The 18072-nt window shown below is 45.3% G+C and overlaps 1 protein-coding gene and 1 pseudogene across 3 annotated transcripts in view; both read right to left on the bottom strand.

Annotated features, from left to right (window-relative positions):
• The window catches only part of CORO1C (coronin 1C), a 94767-nt gene that overhangs the window by 60070 nt on the left and 16625 nt on the right, over nt 1-18072 (bottom strand). Inside the window, exon 1 of one of the 3 annotated variants that reach the window (XM_055404458.2) lies at nt 16312-16446. The exons of 1 other annotated variant lie outside the window; for it this stretch is intronic. In XM_055404458.2, coding sequence (XP_055260433.1) covers nt 16312-16414 — 103 coding nt within the window. In that variant the 5' untranslated portion in view covers nt 16415-16446. Of the gene's footprint in view, nt 1-15890; nt 16045-16311; nt 16447-18072 lie in introns of those variants that run through there. One more of the 3 variants, XM_055404462.2, reaches the window with a different exon arrangement.
• LOC148774906 (translationally-controlled tumor protein-like) lies at nt 5055-13161 on the bottom strand (annotated as a pseudogene).

Below are 18072 nucleotides of genomic sequence, written 5' to 3'. Positions count from 1 at the left end.
CCTATGGTTGGTTTTCTTCATCTAAAAGTGGGAGAACTAAAATAAATTATTTCTAGGGTGCTATTATTAATACAATTATTATTAAATGTATTAATCTAAAGCCTACAAGTCAATACGGAACGTTTCTTTCACTGGGATGCAATCTACACGCCCCCATAAAACACGCACAATTCAAGGAGAATGGAGTTAACCAGCACCCCTAGGGTTATACTCATAACACACATGCTCGACTGTGAATGCTGAAAGTGAAGTGAAGTCACTCAGTCGTGTCCGACCCTTTGAGACCCCGTGGACTGTAGCCCTCCAGGCTCCTCTGTCCACAGGATTCTCCAGGCAAGAATACTGGAGTGGGTTGCCATTTCCTTCTCCAGGGGATCTTCCCGACCCAGGGATCGAACCCAGGTTCTCCGACATTGCAGACAGACGCTTTAACCTCTGAGCCAGAATGCTGAAGAGGTCTTTAATCCCAGTCATTCGTCATGCATTTATTCACCAACTGAGTGAATTTACTGAGCTCTGACCATGTGCCTGGCATGATGCTAAGAAGAGAAGCCAGGCTCTTACGGAGCTGACAGTCTCCAGGAGGAGACACTGCAATCGAACATTCACACCAAAATCCCTGTCCTGCTGGGACACAAAGTACATGGGGCAGGGAGTCGATTCAGGGTGAAGAACCACCTTTTTAGGAAGAGTTCCCAAGAGCCTTCTCTTTACAAGCAGGGTATCTGAAAATAGCAAAAACTAGGTGAAAATATTTAAATTACTTACTGTGACTTTCCAGATTAGTAACAATCTGTGGCTTTAAAATTAAGGTAGTTTGACCACAGAGGTGCCCCAGAGCTTGAAGGTAAACATACTGAACAAGCTATTTGAAAACAAAACTAACACTGTTTAAAATAAAATCTCCCTGTTTCCAGAATGGTCAGCCATTTTATAGAGACAGGAAAGTGCACAGGTGTACACAGCTTAAAGATAATGCAGGTTCAGTTTCAAACCACTGCAACAAAGCACATCTCAAAGTAAAGTGAGTCATAAGAATTTTCGGGTTTCGCAGTGCATATATAAGTTCCGATCGTGTTATCCGTAGGACAAAGGAGCCTGGCAGGCTACAGTCCACAGGGGCACAGAGTCAGACGCGACTGAAGCGGCTTAGTGTGCACACAGTCTATTAAGTGCACAATAGCATAATGTCTGAAAACAATGTATACATCTTTATTTAAAAATACCTAATTGCTTTTCTGAAAAACCAGCTATCATCTGAGCCTTCAGTGAGTGATAATCTTTTTTGGTTGATGGCTGACAGATCAGGGTGGTACTTGTGAAAGGCTGGGTGGCTGTGGCAATTTCTTAAGACAACAGTCTGCCACATCAATTGATTCTTCCTTTCACAAAAGATTTCTCTGTGGCACGCAAAGCTGTTTGATAGCATCTTACCCACAATAGAACTTTTTTCAAAACTGGGATCAATCCTCTCAAACCCACCTGCTGCCTTATCATCTAAATTTATGTAATATTCTAAATAAAACCTTTGCTGTCATATCAACAATCTTCACATCTTTACCAGGAACAGAATCCACCTCAAGAAACCATTTTCTTTGCTCCCCTGTGAGAAGCCCCTCTTCATCTGTCTGAGTCTGATCATGAGACGGCAGCAATCCAGGCCCGTCTCGAGGCTCCAGTTCTAGCTCTCTTGCTACTTCCATCACATCTGCAGTTACTTCCTCCACTGAAGTCATACATGATAACTGGACTTACCTTCTTCCAAACTCTTGTTAATGTTGATATTCTGACCTCTTCCCATGAAGCATGAATGATCTAAGTGGCATCTAGAATGGTGAGTCCTTTACAGAAAGTTCTCAATTGACTTTGCCACAATCCATCAGAGGACTCACCATCTATGGCAGCTATAGCCTTACAAAAACGTATGTCTTCAATATTAAGATTTGAAAGTTGAAACTACTCCTTGATCCATGGGCTACAGAGCTGAAGCTGTGTTGCCAGGCATGAAAACAACATTCACCTCATTCTACCTCTCCACCAGAGCTCTGGAGTGACCAAGTATGTCATCAACAAGCAGTAATATTTTGAAAAGAATATTTTTCTGCACAGTTGGTCTCAACAGTAGGCTTAAAATATTCAGGAAAGCATGCTGTAAACAGATGTGCTGTCATCCAGGCTTTGTTGTTCCATTTATAGAGCACAGGCGGAGTAGATTAGTGTGACTCCTAAGGGCCCTAGGATATTCAGGATGGAAAACAACACTGTCTTCCCTTAGGTCACGAGCTGCATTAGCCACTGAGAGTCAGCCTGTCCTTTGAAGCTAGGCACTGACTTCTCCTCTCTTGCTATGAAAGTCCTAGGTGGCATCTTCTTTCATTAGAAGATTACTTCATCTATGTTGAAAATCTGTTGTCTAGTGTAGTCACCTCGTTAAGAATCTGAGTGAGATCTTCGGGATAACTTGCTCCAGCTTCTACATCAGCACTTGGTTCCTCACCTTGCACTCTGATGTTACAGTGACAGTTTCCTTCCTTAAACTTCATGTAGAAACCTCTGCGAGCTTCAAATTTTTCTCCTGCAGTTTCTTCACTTCAAGCCTTCACAGACCTGAAGAGAGTTAGGGCCTTGCTCAAGATTAGGCTTTGGCTTAAGGGAATGCTGTGGATGGTCTGGTATTCTCTCCATACCACCAAAACTGTCTCCATATCAGCAACAAGACTGCTTTGCTTTCTTATCATTCCAGGCTCACCACTGACCTTCAGGAACTTTTCCTTTGCATTCACAACTTGACTAACTGGCCCAAGAAGTCTGTTAGCCTCCCTCACTGAGCTTAATTATTTCTAACTTTTGATTTAAAGTGAGAGACCTAACACTCTTCCTTTCACATGAACACTTAGAAGCCACTGCAAGGTTATTAACTGGCCTAATTTCAACACTGCTGTGTCTCAGGGAATAGGGAGGCTCAAGGAGAGAGGGACAAGGGAGCAGCCAGGTAGTGGAGCAGTTAGAAAAACCCTTTATTAAGTTCACCATCTTACACGGGCACGGTTCGTGATGCTTCAAAACAACTACAATAGGAACATCAAAGATCACTGATCACAGAGCACCATACCAAATATAACAATGAATGAAGAAGTTTGAAATATTGCAAGAATTACCAAAATGTGAACACAGATGTGAAGTGGGCAAACACTGTTGGAAAACAATGGTGCTGACAGACTTGCTGGATGCAAGGCTTCCACAAACCTTCCCTTTTGTGAAAAAAAAAAGTATCTGTGAAGTGCAATAAGGAAATGGCAACCCACTCTAGTATCCTTGCCTGGAAATTCCCATGGTCAGAGGAGCCTGGTGGGCTATGGCCCATGCGGTCGCAAAGAATCAGACACAACTGAGTGTGAGCATGCCTGTACCTCTTGAAGTCTTACTGCACCTTTGGACAGATCATTTTGTCTAATCCTTTTTGGTAAAATTACAAACTACTTCCTCATCAGCACACCTCTCTTCTAAAGGGGGGAAACACAAAAAACTCAGAATATCAGTGTCTACAACCAAGAAACTGTAAAAATGTAACATCACTAGGGAAAATGTAATTACTATCAAACAAATACTTTGCCACCACTCAATACCTTTAGAAGGTCTCAGTTCTTTTAAGTGGGAAATGGTACACATCTACTTTTACTAATAAAATGAAAATACCTCTGGGGAAGTAGAGACAAACAAAGATCACTTTCAGAAGCAAAATGAGCTTTCATTTGGGCTAAGTATTTTGGGAATGAATTCTCTATTACTAGAAGCTTTTACCAGCCTTAGCTGGTAAAACTGTAACCTTATCCATTCCAAATCCAATTTCCTCCAAACCGGATAAAGATTTGAAAAGAAAATCATAGCCCTTAATCCTTTATGTTAAATTAATTGGACTACATAATAGTAACTAAAAGAATTTTCAAATGCCTCAAATGAAAGCAGGAAGAATCCTTTACGCATTTTGAGTAGAAGGTCAGCAGAAAGATCAGAGGTGTCCCACCCCCTAACAGTACTTGTCTAAAAAACTACATTTATAACAAACTTACATGAATAGTTTGCAGGAACCTCTAAAAATGGCCAAAAATAACACACACAAAAATGCAGCTACAAAATGATTCTTTTTTTGTAATCACATGTTATAACAGGATATAAACCAAAGCCTACAGATTTTCAAATTTTAATACTGCACAAATGAACTAAATGATTCAACAGATGGAAGGGTGCCCAATTCACCCTACCTTAATGTACTTGGTTCCTGTCAATTTTTCAAGTGAAATGAACCCAAGCACATTAAATTCTTGGAGATCCAGGAGCCACTGAAATGAGCTGAGACCTGCCCTGTGACTCCCCAGGGCTGGCCTGGGGGCCCTGCAGTGTCTACTATGGGCACTTTATAGCGAGTACATTAAAGGACAGGAAACTGGACAGAAGGAGAAAGACAAGAAAGGGAAACTCCATTTTTTCGAGGGCTACCTTAACTATAAAGCCTCACAGATCAGGTTTCTTCCTATACCTGTTTTGACAAAAACTCTCCAGCCGAAGGCACACTTCCACTAGGATGTTTCTTCAGATTCTTTCTAAAGTCAGAGTTGCAAGAATACTGGAGTGGGGTGCCATTTCTTACTCCAGGAGATCTTCCCCACCCAGGGATCAAACCTGGAGCTCTTGTGTCTCCTGCACTGGCAGGCACGTTCTTTATTTACCACTAGTGCCACCTGGGAAGCCCCAAAGTTGCTAACCAAACCACAAATCAAAGCCCTAAGAACTCCATGCTACCAGTACTTTCAATTTACTCAATAAATTAGTTCATCAGAATTTATGCTTTAAATAACTAGAACTCCAAAATTTGCTTCACAGATAAAACATGTTTCAGTAAGTAAATGTGTGTGTATATATATATATATATATATATATATATATATATATGCTAACAACTTTATTGAAATGAAAATGATGACTAGCTTATCATAAGATAATTTAACCAGCAAATGTTTACAATCAGCAGTCCTACACCACAGAAAATTACCTCTATTCCTTTCATCTTCTAGCAAAATAGGAAGACTAACAATCCCTAGCCCAAGGATAACATGCAAAACTGAAATTCAATTATTTGACTAGCATTTACTGAACATCTACTGTATGCCGGGCACACAGCAGCGGACTGGGAAATGATGGCACAAACAACGTGAGACTTCCCTGCCTTCGAGGAAAATGGCATATAGTGTTCACTTTCACAAACGGGAAAATAATAATTCCACACTTGTTTTAAACCTTCTACTCGTTTAGCTCAAAATGTAATTAGTATTAGCACTGAAATCAGTACGTTAGTGACACCCATAAATTACATTTCCATCTACCTTTATAACTCCATGGCTAAACCATACTTCCATTTTACTCAAATGCACTGTATAAACGTGTATTCTGTTCTCATGACCTTGGACAATCTGGGTCATCTGCCTTATCCGTCAGATATTACTCTTCCCCTGTTACACCTGCCCTGAGTCAGCCCAGTGCTATTTCGTAAACCCGAGGGCAGGGCCTCAACCCAGTGTCCCAGAGACACTGACTCTCCACCGCCCTGTCCTTTCAACCCCCACACGGCTCAGGCCCCACACAGAGAATTCAGCATCAACAATTGTATACGTGGGAGCTAAAGGAAGCTTGTAATGTATTTTTACAACTATTACACATTTTAAAAGTAAATCAAAACATTAAGACTGCCATTAACACTTTGTGAAGAAGTCTTTTCTACCTGCACCAGAAAAATCAAGTCCCTAATCCTCATTATACTTAATTTCACAAAATGTTGAAGATGTTCTTAAAAACCGGACAATCCAAACCCTTTAAAGAGGTAATAACGAAAAGGAAAGATCAATTATTTCCCTTTGTTTGAGGAAAGAAGGGGCTTTGTGATAAGAGTTTATGAAGGATTAGAAATACTGGTGGAGACGAGCACACAGCTCTGGTCAGCACAAGTCACCCCAACTTATAGCCTTTACCCTGCCTCGATCCACCACTGCTCCAAGATTCCAGAAACCAAGTCACTGCGAAAACTTAAAACCCTTTCAAGCCTCGGTTCCCAAATGAAAAGAGGGGGAAAAAAAAATGGATCATGAGTGTTTTGAAAAAAAGCTGAGCAGATTCACTGTTCTCAATGAGGAACTTTTCTTTTTCTTGAATTTAAATGCATTTTATTTTTAGACAACGTACATGACATGTTTTCTTAAAAACAATGCCTTTGTGCCAAATAAATCACTGTTCAGAACAAATGAAGAGCTCGAGATGACATCAGTCCCATTTGTCTAAGCCCTGGTGCTGCGTGGATGAAAAGCAGCAGCCAGTCAGTTATGACGACAGGTGACAGACCCAAAGTAACTGCCAACTGTGTTAACATATTCCATCTCTAAACCATCCCTAAAGAAAATCATATACAAGGTCACACCATGCTCACGGTAGTCCAGCAGAGCAACCCTGCCATCTGGATTCATGTTTTCATCAATAAAGAACTGATAGTTTTTTAAATTAGCAAGGATGTGCCTGATTTGTTCTGCAGTCCCTATCATAAAATGTTCTACTCTTTCTGGTCTCTGTTCTTCAAGTTTCCCTTTGATTGACTTTATACCATCTTTGATGTACTTTCTGTAGGCTTTTTTTGTGAAGCTGGTTTTCTGCAAGTGATGGTTCAAGACAATATCAACACCAGTGATTACTGTGCTTTCAGTAATCAAAGCCCTTGGGGACTTCAGCAGAGGCATAGACACCAATGTCATCAATGTTACCTTCTGTCCTACTGACCATATTCCCCTCCCCCTCCAGACACAGCCCATCCGCGACCTCCCAGGTCTTTTGGATGTGGGAGAATATGTCATCATCTGCTCTCCAGAAGGAACCTTTCTAAAGCAGACAAGGCTTCTTCCCAATTCCAGGAACCAGGGCTGCCTCGTACATGGGCTCTGCCTGAGCCCGCTCAAATTCCCTCAACCTTTCCCTTGAAACTCTGTTACACTGACTACAGGCCAACATTTCACAGAGATGATGTTTATCAGTAAGAAATCTCCTTTGTAAAGATAATAATACTGTATCTCTAAGAGGGGCAAGAGACATGAGCTTATAAGCTAAGACAATTAAGGCCATAGTTGTTCTAGCGCTGGGTAACAGTGGTAGTCTAGTAGGAAGGAACCGTGGCCCTCCAGAAGCACATTAGTTAGTAGAAGCGCATTTGAATCACCTGCTTTGCGACTACTATTTAAAGGAGATCAGTTGAACAGGGGAGTGGAAGCTTCAAGTCAAGAGAGAAGGAAGCTGAACTTGAAGGGCTGCTGTGGCCTGAGGCTGCGGGATGTCCCTGTACAGACAGGCATGGGCGGGGCACTGGGGAGAGCTGGGTTCCTTCCTTACTTGACTCCCAGCTCCCAAGACCGGGAATTCAGCTATCATCACTAACAGTTTAAAAAGTTGTGCTGTGACTTAAACAGATTTCTTCAGTCTAGGTTGGGAACTTAACCCACCGCTCTAACACTGAATCTATACCAAATAAATGACTTCTCAGTTCCAAATAACTGAGTTAGACTTGGGAACGCAGCCCAGTCCTGGGTTGGGGACTGAATGGACACGCTGCCTCCAGAACAGAAACTGCAGCTGGGCTCTCAACTGTTCAGGGTCAGGGAACCACGTGACTCACAACTATCCTTTGCAGGTAAGACATATCACTTGTTCCACTTGAAATTCAGCCCAGGGCATGCAAGATAGCTCTATACTGCATAAGATCAAGGACATCTCAGGGTTAAAATAAACAAACAAACTTCCAGTTTCCCTTTTCCTCTGTAACACTGTAAAGCAACAGTGGCTCAAAGAAAAGACAGGGAGCCTAAGGGGACAGTTACTTTATTTCTAAAACAGACAACACGCATCTTATTAAGTATCACCCCAAAGAGCTATGGCCAACACTTGTTGGCTCTGGCCTCTCGCCTGCTTGCCAAGAAAAACTAGATGACAATGTTAAACTAAAGACACTACTAACCACAAAATTAATTTACCATCTAGCTTGTAAAGTGACTAGTCTCCTAATAAATCCTTCCGCTTAACGGAGATGATAGCTCAAGTTTACATGTGTTTCTCAGTCACCGCTCAGGAAGCGCTTGAGTTCTTATATTAATAAATCGGCCTCAATTCTTTAAGTTCCTAAGAATGAAAGGAATTAGAGTCTTTAACTAGAAAAGAATGCTTGACCATTATGAAAAGGAATTTAAGTATCTTTCATGTGAAGTAAGCAAATAGTGGTGAGTAAACATTCGTCCTACAGAGGGGGAGCCTGTGAATTTTGTCAAGAACCCTGATAATGTCAAGAGTGGAAAATACACCCCCAAAGGCTTCACTCTTCCAACACTTCCTTTCCCATGTGTGTTTACGGCCGTTTACAAAACTGAAAAAACTACGGCTTTGTTCACACAGGATGAAGACCTGTCACAGACTGTCAGAACGTGGGGACATGCTATGAGTTCATAATGGGGCAAAAAAGGCTCTTCCACCAAATGGCCACCTGCCAGGCTCCCGGGCCATCTTGGTTCCCCAGAGACACAACGACCACACTGGGAAGCAATGAGCAACTTCGGCCAACCCTACGGGGTTTTCATTACACCTGTCTGTAGTTCCAGTGCCCAGCAGATCTTGTTCCTGTCAAAATGAGCCTTTTCATGTATGGATGGCCTAATGGGGCTGACCTTTGCAATATTAATTGGTCTCTGAAACACCCAAGATAAATCCTTATCATAACTAAATACTATAATGGCCAGATTACAAGATTGAGAACACAAAAAGGGGTCAATAAAACACTGTCAAGGAGCTTTACATGAAAACTAGGACGTCTACCAAAAGCTTATCCGAGAGTCCATGTATTTTCAAGTTTCCCCAAACTACATCTAAAAAGAAACCCTGAAAATCTGGACCAAGTTTCCTAGTTTAATACATGTACAATCTGAAGATGAGAAGCGGAAAAAAGAAATTGGTTGCTAACTACTAATCTGGATGATGAACTGAAGCGAATGACAGTGAGTGGGCTCAGTGTGTAAATTTGGCAAAAGACCATGGTGGAGGCTTAAGAGGGAATTGCTGCATTGTGTCAAGGACTAAAAATTAAGGAAAGCCCATCAGGGTTCACACTGTAAAAAAAAAAAATCCACAATATAGTATAAATCCACACCACCAATTACAAAAATGAACTTATGCCATCCATGAAAGGCGGAACGGAGGGACAGTCAAGTTCCTGATCTTGGGAAGTCTCTCAAGCACCTGTGATCACAGTCCCCTGGTCGTCAGATGAGGAACAAGCCAGCGGGGTTCTTTCTGCTCGAGCTGTGATTCAGAGTCACCAGGGAGCTGGAGCCCAGGCAGCTGGACTGACCAAGCTGAACCTCATGGGTATCAAGTTGAGGACCTCGGCCTGAGAAATAATCTCCCAAACCCACTAAAATGATACATTCGTCAAAGGACAGTGACCTATACCAGTGCTAAAAATGTGATCCATTATTCATAATTTTTTAAAATGTAGATAACTGCATGACCAAAGGGGAAAAATATGTATTGTGAAATTCCCACCTTCAGTCATGCAAATCACAAGCGTTTCTACTCCCACTGAGAGTACACCTTCACCCCAACCTCCGCATTAATTTGATTTCTCTTGACTATGGCAAACCGGAGGAACGATTTTTGTCATTAATGTAAGATTCAAATGACAGGCCTAATTTAACATCCCATGAGACAACGGAGGCTCTATTCCCACACAGAACATTACACTTGATCACAACACTGCCACTCACACAGTACTCCATCCTGTGAACATCTCACACACTGCAGCGCAATTTCCTTCCAAATCCTAGAAAGGTCCACCTTTTTGCCAGTAGCTAAACCTTTTTCCTTAAAATGCACAGACCGAATACAAGCCTAAGGCCTGCATAAGAGAAGCTCGTCTGAATAGACAGTTCCAATTCAGATCGATGGCCAAAAACTGTCTCATTTTTAACACTACCTTCCTATCCTAAAATTAAACTTTTTCCCCTACAGTGATTCAAGTTTGATATGAAGTCTAAAATGCATAGGTAGCAGTGAGAATCCATACACTAATAGCTTAACATCAAAAATAAAATGTATTAAACTTCCTCTCGTTGGTTCTCCCCAATTCCATTCATTAATAGACATTTAAGAGTGAAGACAGAGGGAACACAAATTTATTCGGAGTCTACTCAAAACCTAGCAAGGTACCCTTAGTATCTCCGTATCACAGAAGAGGAAACTAAGGCTCAGGGAGGTCAGGTAATTGACAAAATCGCAGCTATTAAAAACAGGAGTAGAGTGTGAAACCCCCTCAGTCTGGCGCTGAAGGTCTGCATTCTTCGGTGCTTCAATTTCTCTGAAGACAAAACTCTCAGAGCAAGAAACAATGTAAGAACAGATAGCTCATTGAGCCTGATGAGACAAAGACCAAATTTGAGATTTATTATTACTATTATTGTTTGAAGCATTTATTTATTTATTTATTCGGCTGCATCGGGTCTTAGTTGCAGCACACAGGATGTCTGCTGTGTCATGAGTGATCCACTCCGGACTCTCTAGCTGTGGGGCACAGGCTCAGTAGTCGAGGCACCTCGGCTTAGTTGCCCCTCGGCATGTGGGATCTTATTAATTAATAGCTTCCCAGCCAGGGATCAAACCCATGACCCCTGCACTGCAAGGCAGATTCTTAACCACTGGACCACCAAGGAAGTCCTGGAAATTTACCTCACTCCACTCCAATCACTTCAGTGACCACACAAAAAAGAAAACATAACCTCAAATGGACACCTGGTTTTTTTCTAATTCTTAGGAAGATCCTAAATGGAGTATTTTTAATTAAAGTGTTAATCGGATGCTCTGAGAGAAGCAAGAGCAAGTGAAAAGGAAGGCAGTATGCACCTTTAAGACTCAATTTACACACACCATCAGGGGTGCACACGAGCAGTTCCAGCACTGACTGACTGACTCAACACCATCAGGGTAGGTCTGCTTGCACTTGGTGTGGCTAAATCATACCAACCAAATGTGTTCCCTGGCCATCTGCCCTGCTGAGAAGGCTGTGAGCCAGTCATCACTGTTTATTAGGGGGAAAGAGCCTGGATGAGAATACTCTGCCCTTAGGAAAATGTTTCAAACACTCAGTTTACATCTGAGCGATTTTTTGGTAAAAGCTGGACTCGGGTGCCAGAAAGGCAGAGGGGAATTACCTCTGTACTTGTGTTATTTTAACAGAGGCAACAAAGGTATAAATAATAACCAGAGAAACAAACCCACTGACCTCAGGATCTTTCCAGTTAACTTCAATAAAAATAATCATTCAGCACTAGAGACCACGCTGTGAGCAAACGAATCTCGATCTGCCTTCCATGTCCATTTCTCTCTCACATTCTGCCTTCTATAGGAAGGCGCCTTTCAGACAGTGAGCTCAAGTTCAGGTACAGTCCTTGTAGCAGACAGGAGTGATGAACGTCCGAGCATGAGGACAGGGACAGTGTCTGCCTGCGAGGACTAAGGAAGGTTTCATGGAGGATCCCAAAGGACAAGAGGGAAATGTAAATCAAACCCACAATGAGACACCACTTCACACCCACTAGGACTCCTAGTATCAGACAGTCAGGGGATAACAAGTGTTGGCAAAGATGCAGAGAAACCGAAACCTTTATACACTGCGGGTGGGATTGTAAAATGCAACTGCTTTGGAAAAATCTGGCAGTTCCTCTAACAGTTAAACACAGAGTAACCAATATGACCCAGTAATTCCCAAGAGAAAGGAAAACATATGTCCATACAGAAACCTGGACACAAATGTTCACAGAAGCATTATTCATAATAGCCAAAAAGGAGAACCACCCAAGTGCCCATCAACTGATGAATGGATAAACAATGGAACAGAGTATTTTTCAACTATTAGAAAAAGAATGAAGTACTTACACATGCTGCAGCAGAGATAAACCTTCCATACACTGCGCTTAATAAAAGACACAAAAGGCCACATACTGTATGATTCTACTTATAGAAAATGTTCAAAACAAGGGAAATCTACAGAGACAAAAAGTAGACATGTAGTTGTCTAGAGCAGGGGAGGAAGAAGAATTGAGGGATGGGGGTAAGACTGTTAATGGGCACAGGGTTTCTTTCGGGTCGATGAAAATAGTCTAAAATTGTTATGACGACTGTACGACTCTGTGGATATACTAAAAATCATTGGAGTTTACACTTTAAATGGGTGAATTGTATGATATGTGAATTATAGCTCCATAAAGTAGTTATAAAACAAAAAAGATTGCATTATGTGCCACTGAAATACAAAATAAGCTCTCAAAAGGAGTGCAGAATCTTGTCCACTCATTTTAAAGGATCTGAACTAGGGCAATGAAAACCCAGAGAGATTCTATTACTTAACATTCTGGGTACTAGGTCATACTAAAATATTCATGAGCATTTCCATGTTTTAATAGAGAAAAGGCATCTTATGTTTAAAAAGACATATACGTGTCAGAAAAGAGTTCTTATGAGTTCACTCAGGAACAGGATGCATCCAAAGGAACACAAACCTGGATTTGTACCCTGCATCGAAAAATAGCACCCAAAATTTATTATTGTTCCACCTCTGAAAAAGAAATCAAACGTAAAACAACTTGGTTAATATAATATTTCTAAAACACTGCTTGCAACAAAACAAAGTATTAAGAAATAATCTGCCATCTTACAGAAATGAATTTCCACACCCCCAGTGACATAACTAAGAACTGATCGCTTCTCCTTTTGTACATTCCATTTTGTAGGTATCTGAGTGACTCTCTTCATGGGTGGAGTGAATCTCAACAGCGACAGCTGTGGTAAGCATAAAACTTAAATTAAAAAATCCAAGTATTTAAAAAGGGCTATATGTCAGGGGTGAACGGAGTCAAGAAGTACAAATTTCTAGTAACAACATGCTTAAGTCATGGGATTTTACAGACAGCACAGTTACTAGTCAATCAGTTCAGTTCAGTCGCTCAGTCCTGTCCGACTCTTTGTGACCCCATGAATCACAGCACGCCAGGCCTCCCTGTCCATCACCAATTCCCGGAGTTCACTCAAACTCATGTCCATCGAGTCGGTGATGCCATCCAGCCATCTCATTCTCTGTCGTCCCCTTCTCCTCCCGCCCCCAATCCTTCCCAGCATCAGAGTCTTTTCCAGTGAGTCAACTCGTCGCATGAGGTAGCCAAAGTACTGGAGTTTCAGCTTTAGCATCAGTCCTTCCAATGAACACCCAGGACTGATCTCCTTTAGAATGGACTGGTTGGATCTCCTTGCAGTCCAAGGGACTCTCAAGAGTCTTCTCCAGCACCACAGTTCAAAAGCATCAACTGCATATTTGAAAGTTGTCAAGAGACTGAATCTTAAAAGTTCTCATCACAAAGAAAAAAGAAATGTTAACTTTGTATGGTGACGAATGGTAACTAGGTTTCTTGTCGTGATCCTTTCAGTGTATACAAATCTCAAATCATTATGCTGTACACATGAAACTAACAATGTTACATGTCAATTACACCTTAATTTTTTAAAAAATATAATGAAGCAGCACAAACATCAAAAGTCCTGTCTGTCAACCCTGAATCTGATCCCAAACTATATTATATAAAGTAATAGACATAACTTCTGATTAGCACAATCTGCATGCAAAGAAACAAATGATCATGAAAAACTAACACTTTGTGCAGTGATCTCTCATTAGGATGTGTCCATCAGAATCCATCAGGCTTTAATGTACCTTCCACAAATAATTGAAAATAAATACAGACAGGGCACATTCCTGATTTGTCAAAAAGGTGTGTACCCAACCTTTATACCAATCTTTGTTCAATCCCCAGCACACACGACAAACATCTACCACAGAACATGGCACCTGGAGCCCTACTATACAACATAATTCCCAGTTTTATTTCACTTTCTCCCCCTATTTATGCAAACTCCCAGACCCAGGAGTTACTATTAGGCTTCATATCCAAACATGGTGCTGTGACTCTGAAATGTACCTCCAAGGCAAAAAAAAAAAAGTTTCCTTTAAACTAATTTTCTGAAATACACAGATTCAAGTCCAAAATAGAGTCTTCCCATGTCTTCAGTTTTACAGGCAGTGCACCAAGTGCAGTCCTATAAACAGATATCTATTTGCCTTCACAACTGAACAGCAGACGGTACAAAGCAACTGCTTATACTCAATCATGTTTCTGTCTATTCTAGCAGGCTGGTGTCAGGAGAGAGTTCTGCCAGAAAGGACAATGAAATGCATTATTATAGAGTGACTACCAGCCCTACAAGTGCTGTTTAAGGATGGAACCCTGGGCAGCAAGGCTGCAGTGAGAGGGCCTGCTATTCTGTTGTAACCATTTCTAAAAGTAAATACATTCGTTCCCCAGGACCAGTTTACAAACGCGCACTATATTCAACTCTGCTTAAATATCTTACAGGAAAGAAAGGCCTCTGTATCTTGCTCCCCTGGGGAAGATGAGCGGCCTGCAATTTGCTTCTTACCCTGAATCCCACGTTTGCAACATGTAGAGCAAGGACTTCAGACACCACAAAACAAGGACAGCCTACATTAAAGCCAAATATAGGATGTGATTCTAAACCGCGATGCAGTAAAGCCTACGTTTCCTTTTCCAGCCGTCAAAAACCTTTGAACACTCCCAAAAAAGGACGGGAGGGCCAGCGCCTCTCCGGCAAGAGGAAGCCCCTTTCTTCTCGGCTCTCCCCGCAGCCGGCCACTTGCCCCCAACACATTCACATCATCCGAGAGACGGAGGGCAGCGTGTGCGCGCCTGTGTGGACAGGCGGGAGGGCTCGGTTCCCGTATTTCCAGCCTCTACATCTGAGCTCATCCTCAGTCATTTAGGCGCAGCGGAGCCCCACCTGCACCGCGCTCCGTCTTAACTGCGTCCCTCGCCAGCTGCTCCGCTCTCACCCGAGCCTCGCTCTGAATCACCCACCGCACGCTGACGCTCCAGGCCCCCGACCCTGCCGCCTTCCTGCCCCATTCTTCCTCTCCCAACCTGCCCCCCCGCCCCTCCCCCGCCAGTCCCAGATCTCGGCTCCCACCCTCCCGGCTCAGCCTCCTCTCAAACCGCCCCCACCCACATCACTCCAGCCCCAGCCCTGCCCCGCCCTTCCCGACCCCCAACCCAGCTCTTCAGGGTCCAGAGCCGGGCTCTCACCCCAAAGCAGGCACCCCGAGGCCAGACCGCCGCCCTCACCCCTCCCAAGCAGGACCCAGCTCCCCCAGACCCCACGTGAGCCCAGCCCCTGGCACCCCCCCCCCACTCGCTCCCCCGGGCGGCTCAAGCCCCGCCCCCAGGCCTGGCGCCCCCCGGGCTCAGCGCCCTGGCCTCTAGCAGCCCCACCCAAGACCCCACCCAACCCGGCGGAGCCCTGACCCCTAAAACCCTTCCCGGGGTAGCCCCATTCGCACGCGGCTCCTCACCCGTCCCGGAGAGTTCCGGACCCCTAAAAGTCTCCCCTGAGCAGCCTCCTCCCCACAGGGAACCTGGGTTCACTCCTCAGGCCGAGCGGCTCGGTCCTCAACTCCCCGCCCCGCCGGACCCCAAGTCTCCCGAAGCAGCCCCGACCCCTGCCCCTTGCACACCGGCCAGGGCGGGCCCGCGACCCAGGGACCCGCGCCGCGAGCGCCCACCCAGCCCTGCCCGCGCCACCCGGCCCTGCCCTACGCCCCGCCGGCTCCTGTCAGCCGGCGCCCGCACATGCCGAGAGGACAGGTCCGTCCACCCGCCCCGCTCGCTCCCAAGCGGCCCTGCCGGGCGCGCGCAGCTCACCAGGGCCGAGGTGCCTGAGGCGCCGCTGCCGTAGTCCCCACTGCAAAGCCCGGCAAAGCCTCCAACCGCTGCCGCCTCCCGCCTGGCACTGAGCGCCGCGCGGGGGAGGGGCGCGGACAGCCGCCACCGCCCCCGCCGCCGCACGCAGGCTCCGCCCCCGCGCCGTGCCGCGCCCAACCAGGGCCGCCGAGCTGCGGCACGCCACGCCCACTTCCGGGAGGGGAAGCCCGCTTCCCACCCCGCGTTCCACGCCTCACTCTCCCTAGCGCCTCCTCCGGTCGCGCCGAGGGATGCAGGTGGGCCTTGGAGGAAGGCGGAGCCCAAGCGCAAGCACCGCCCACTAGCCCTCGGAGTGACCGGAGAGCCACGCCCACTGCCCCCTCAGAACAGGGAGCGGCGACCTGAGAGCCCGCCCACTGACCTGCTTGGTTCGGCCGAGCCACATTCCCTGGCTCCTCAAAAATTCCCCCAGAGTCCCTTAAAACCGGAACACCAGCTCCTCTAAGCCCCGCCCACTGTCCCATCCGAACCCTTCGCCGGCTTCTTGGGTCCTTAAGCCCAGCTCCCCTCCCATTCCTTCAGAACTGTCCCTTCTGCGTCACAAACCCCGTCCCAGCTTCTAGAAGCCCCGCCCACGGGCGAACAACCCTTATTTGTGGCATCGCAATTCCCGCCCGGGAGTTGGTGATGGACAGGGAGGCCTGGCGTGCTGCGGCCCACGGGGTCGCAAAGAGTCGGACACGCCTGAATTCCCGCCCAGGGCCCATCTAACTGCTTTAAATCTCAAGCTCCGCCCATAACCCTCGAATCCCCGCCTCTGGCTCCCGAAGCTCCGCCTCTGCAGCCAGCGCACCCTCCCACCGCTTCTGGTAACCCCTGAGGCTGCGAGCTTCCTTCCACTACACCTTGTCACTTTGCTAGCACAAGGTGGCGGCCCCTGGATACCCACACCCGCGTATCCCCCACCACTACACAGGAGGGCCTGTCTTGACCCAGTTTCGCAGGTGGGGAAATGAAGGATGACAGGGTCCCTCCCTTTCTTTTCCGGGCCGAAGTCCCTCACTTAATAACTGGGCGACCCAGGCCTAAAAAAGTCAGAGCGCGGGGCTTCGAGTCCATCTCTGCTGCCGTCAGACTGTGTGTCCTGGGGCAGTTGCCTTCATCTCTCTGGACCTGAATTTCCTGATCTGTAGCGTGAAGCTGTCCTCTTGATAGCCAGAGTCCCTTTCTCAAATGCCAAGCTCTGAAATGTCAAGATTTGGGGTAGTTAATCTTCAGGCCTGGTAAACTGAACTGACAAAGCAGATCTTCTGATGGGGTAGGCTATTTACTTCCCAAAGCAAAACACCTTTGCAGTTAACAGTGAGGAATTTTTCATTTTCAGCATCAGCCACAAAAGTGTGTGTTATGTAAAGCAGGATCCACCTAAACCACAATAGCTATCAAAGCAAATTATGTTTCCTCTCTAAGCCTCAGGGTTTTGGGGAGGGGGGCGGGCTGCACCATACAACATATGGAATCTTAGTTCCCCAGGGATCAAACCAGCGCCCCCTACATTGGACCCACAGCCTTAACCACTGGCCCACCTAAGCCTCAGTAAAATATAGATAATAGACGCACCTAAGGAAGGATTCCGGAGAAGGCAATGGCAAGCCACTCCAGTGCTCTTGCCTAGAAAATCCCATGGATGGAGGAGCCTGGTAGGCTGCAGTCCGTGGGGTCGCTAAGGGTCGGACACGACTGAGCGACTTCACTTTCATTTTTCACTTTCACACATTGGAGAAGGAAATGGCAACCCACTCCAGTGTTCTTGCCTGGAGAATCCCAGGGACGGGGGAGCCTGGTGGGCTTCCGTCTATGGGGTCACACAGAGTCGGACACGACTGAAGTGACTTAGCAGCAGCAGCAGCAGCAGGAAGGATTCCATAAGGTCCCAGTTAGTAATACACTTATCAAGGAGCCTGACTTGGCATAAGCCCTCAGTTAGTCATTAGCGCAACATTAAAATGCCTCTCTGGCAGCATGACAGAATAGAAAAAACATGAACTTTAGATTCTGACAGTCTTGGCTCTAAATCCAAGCTCCACTTCTTACCAGTTGTGTGACCTCGGGCAAGTCACTTCCCCTCTCTGCACCCAGCTCTCCTCCTTTATATATAAAGTGGGATTCATCCAAGTACTTA

Source organism: Moschus berezovskii, chromosome 19, assembly GCF_049115385.1.
Source record: "Moschus berezovskii isolate FMDL1 chromosome 19, NW_MosBer_1.0, whole genome shotgun sequence".
Classification (NCBI taxonomy): Eukaryota; Metazoa; Chordata; class Mammalia; order Artiodactyla; family Moschidae; genus Moschus; species Moschus berezovskii.
The sequence above is the reverse complement of the archived record's forward strand: the minus strand, read 5'-3'. Positions and strand labels throughout refer to the sequence as shown.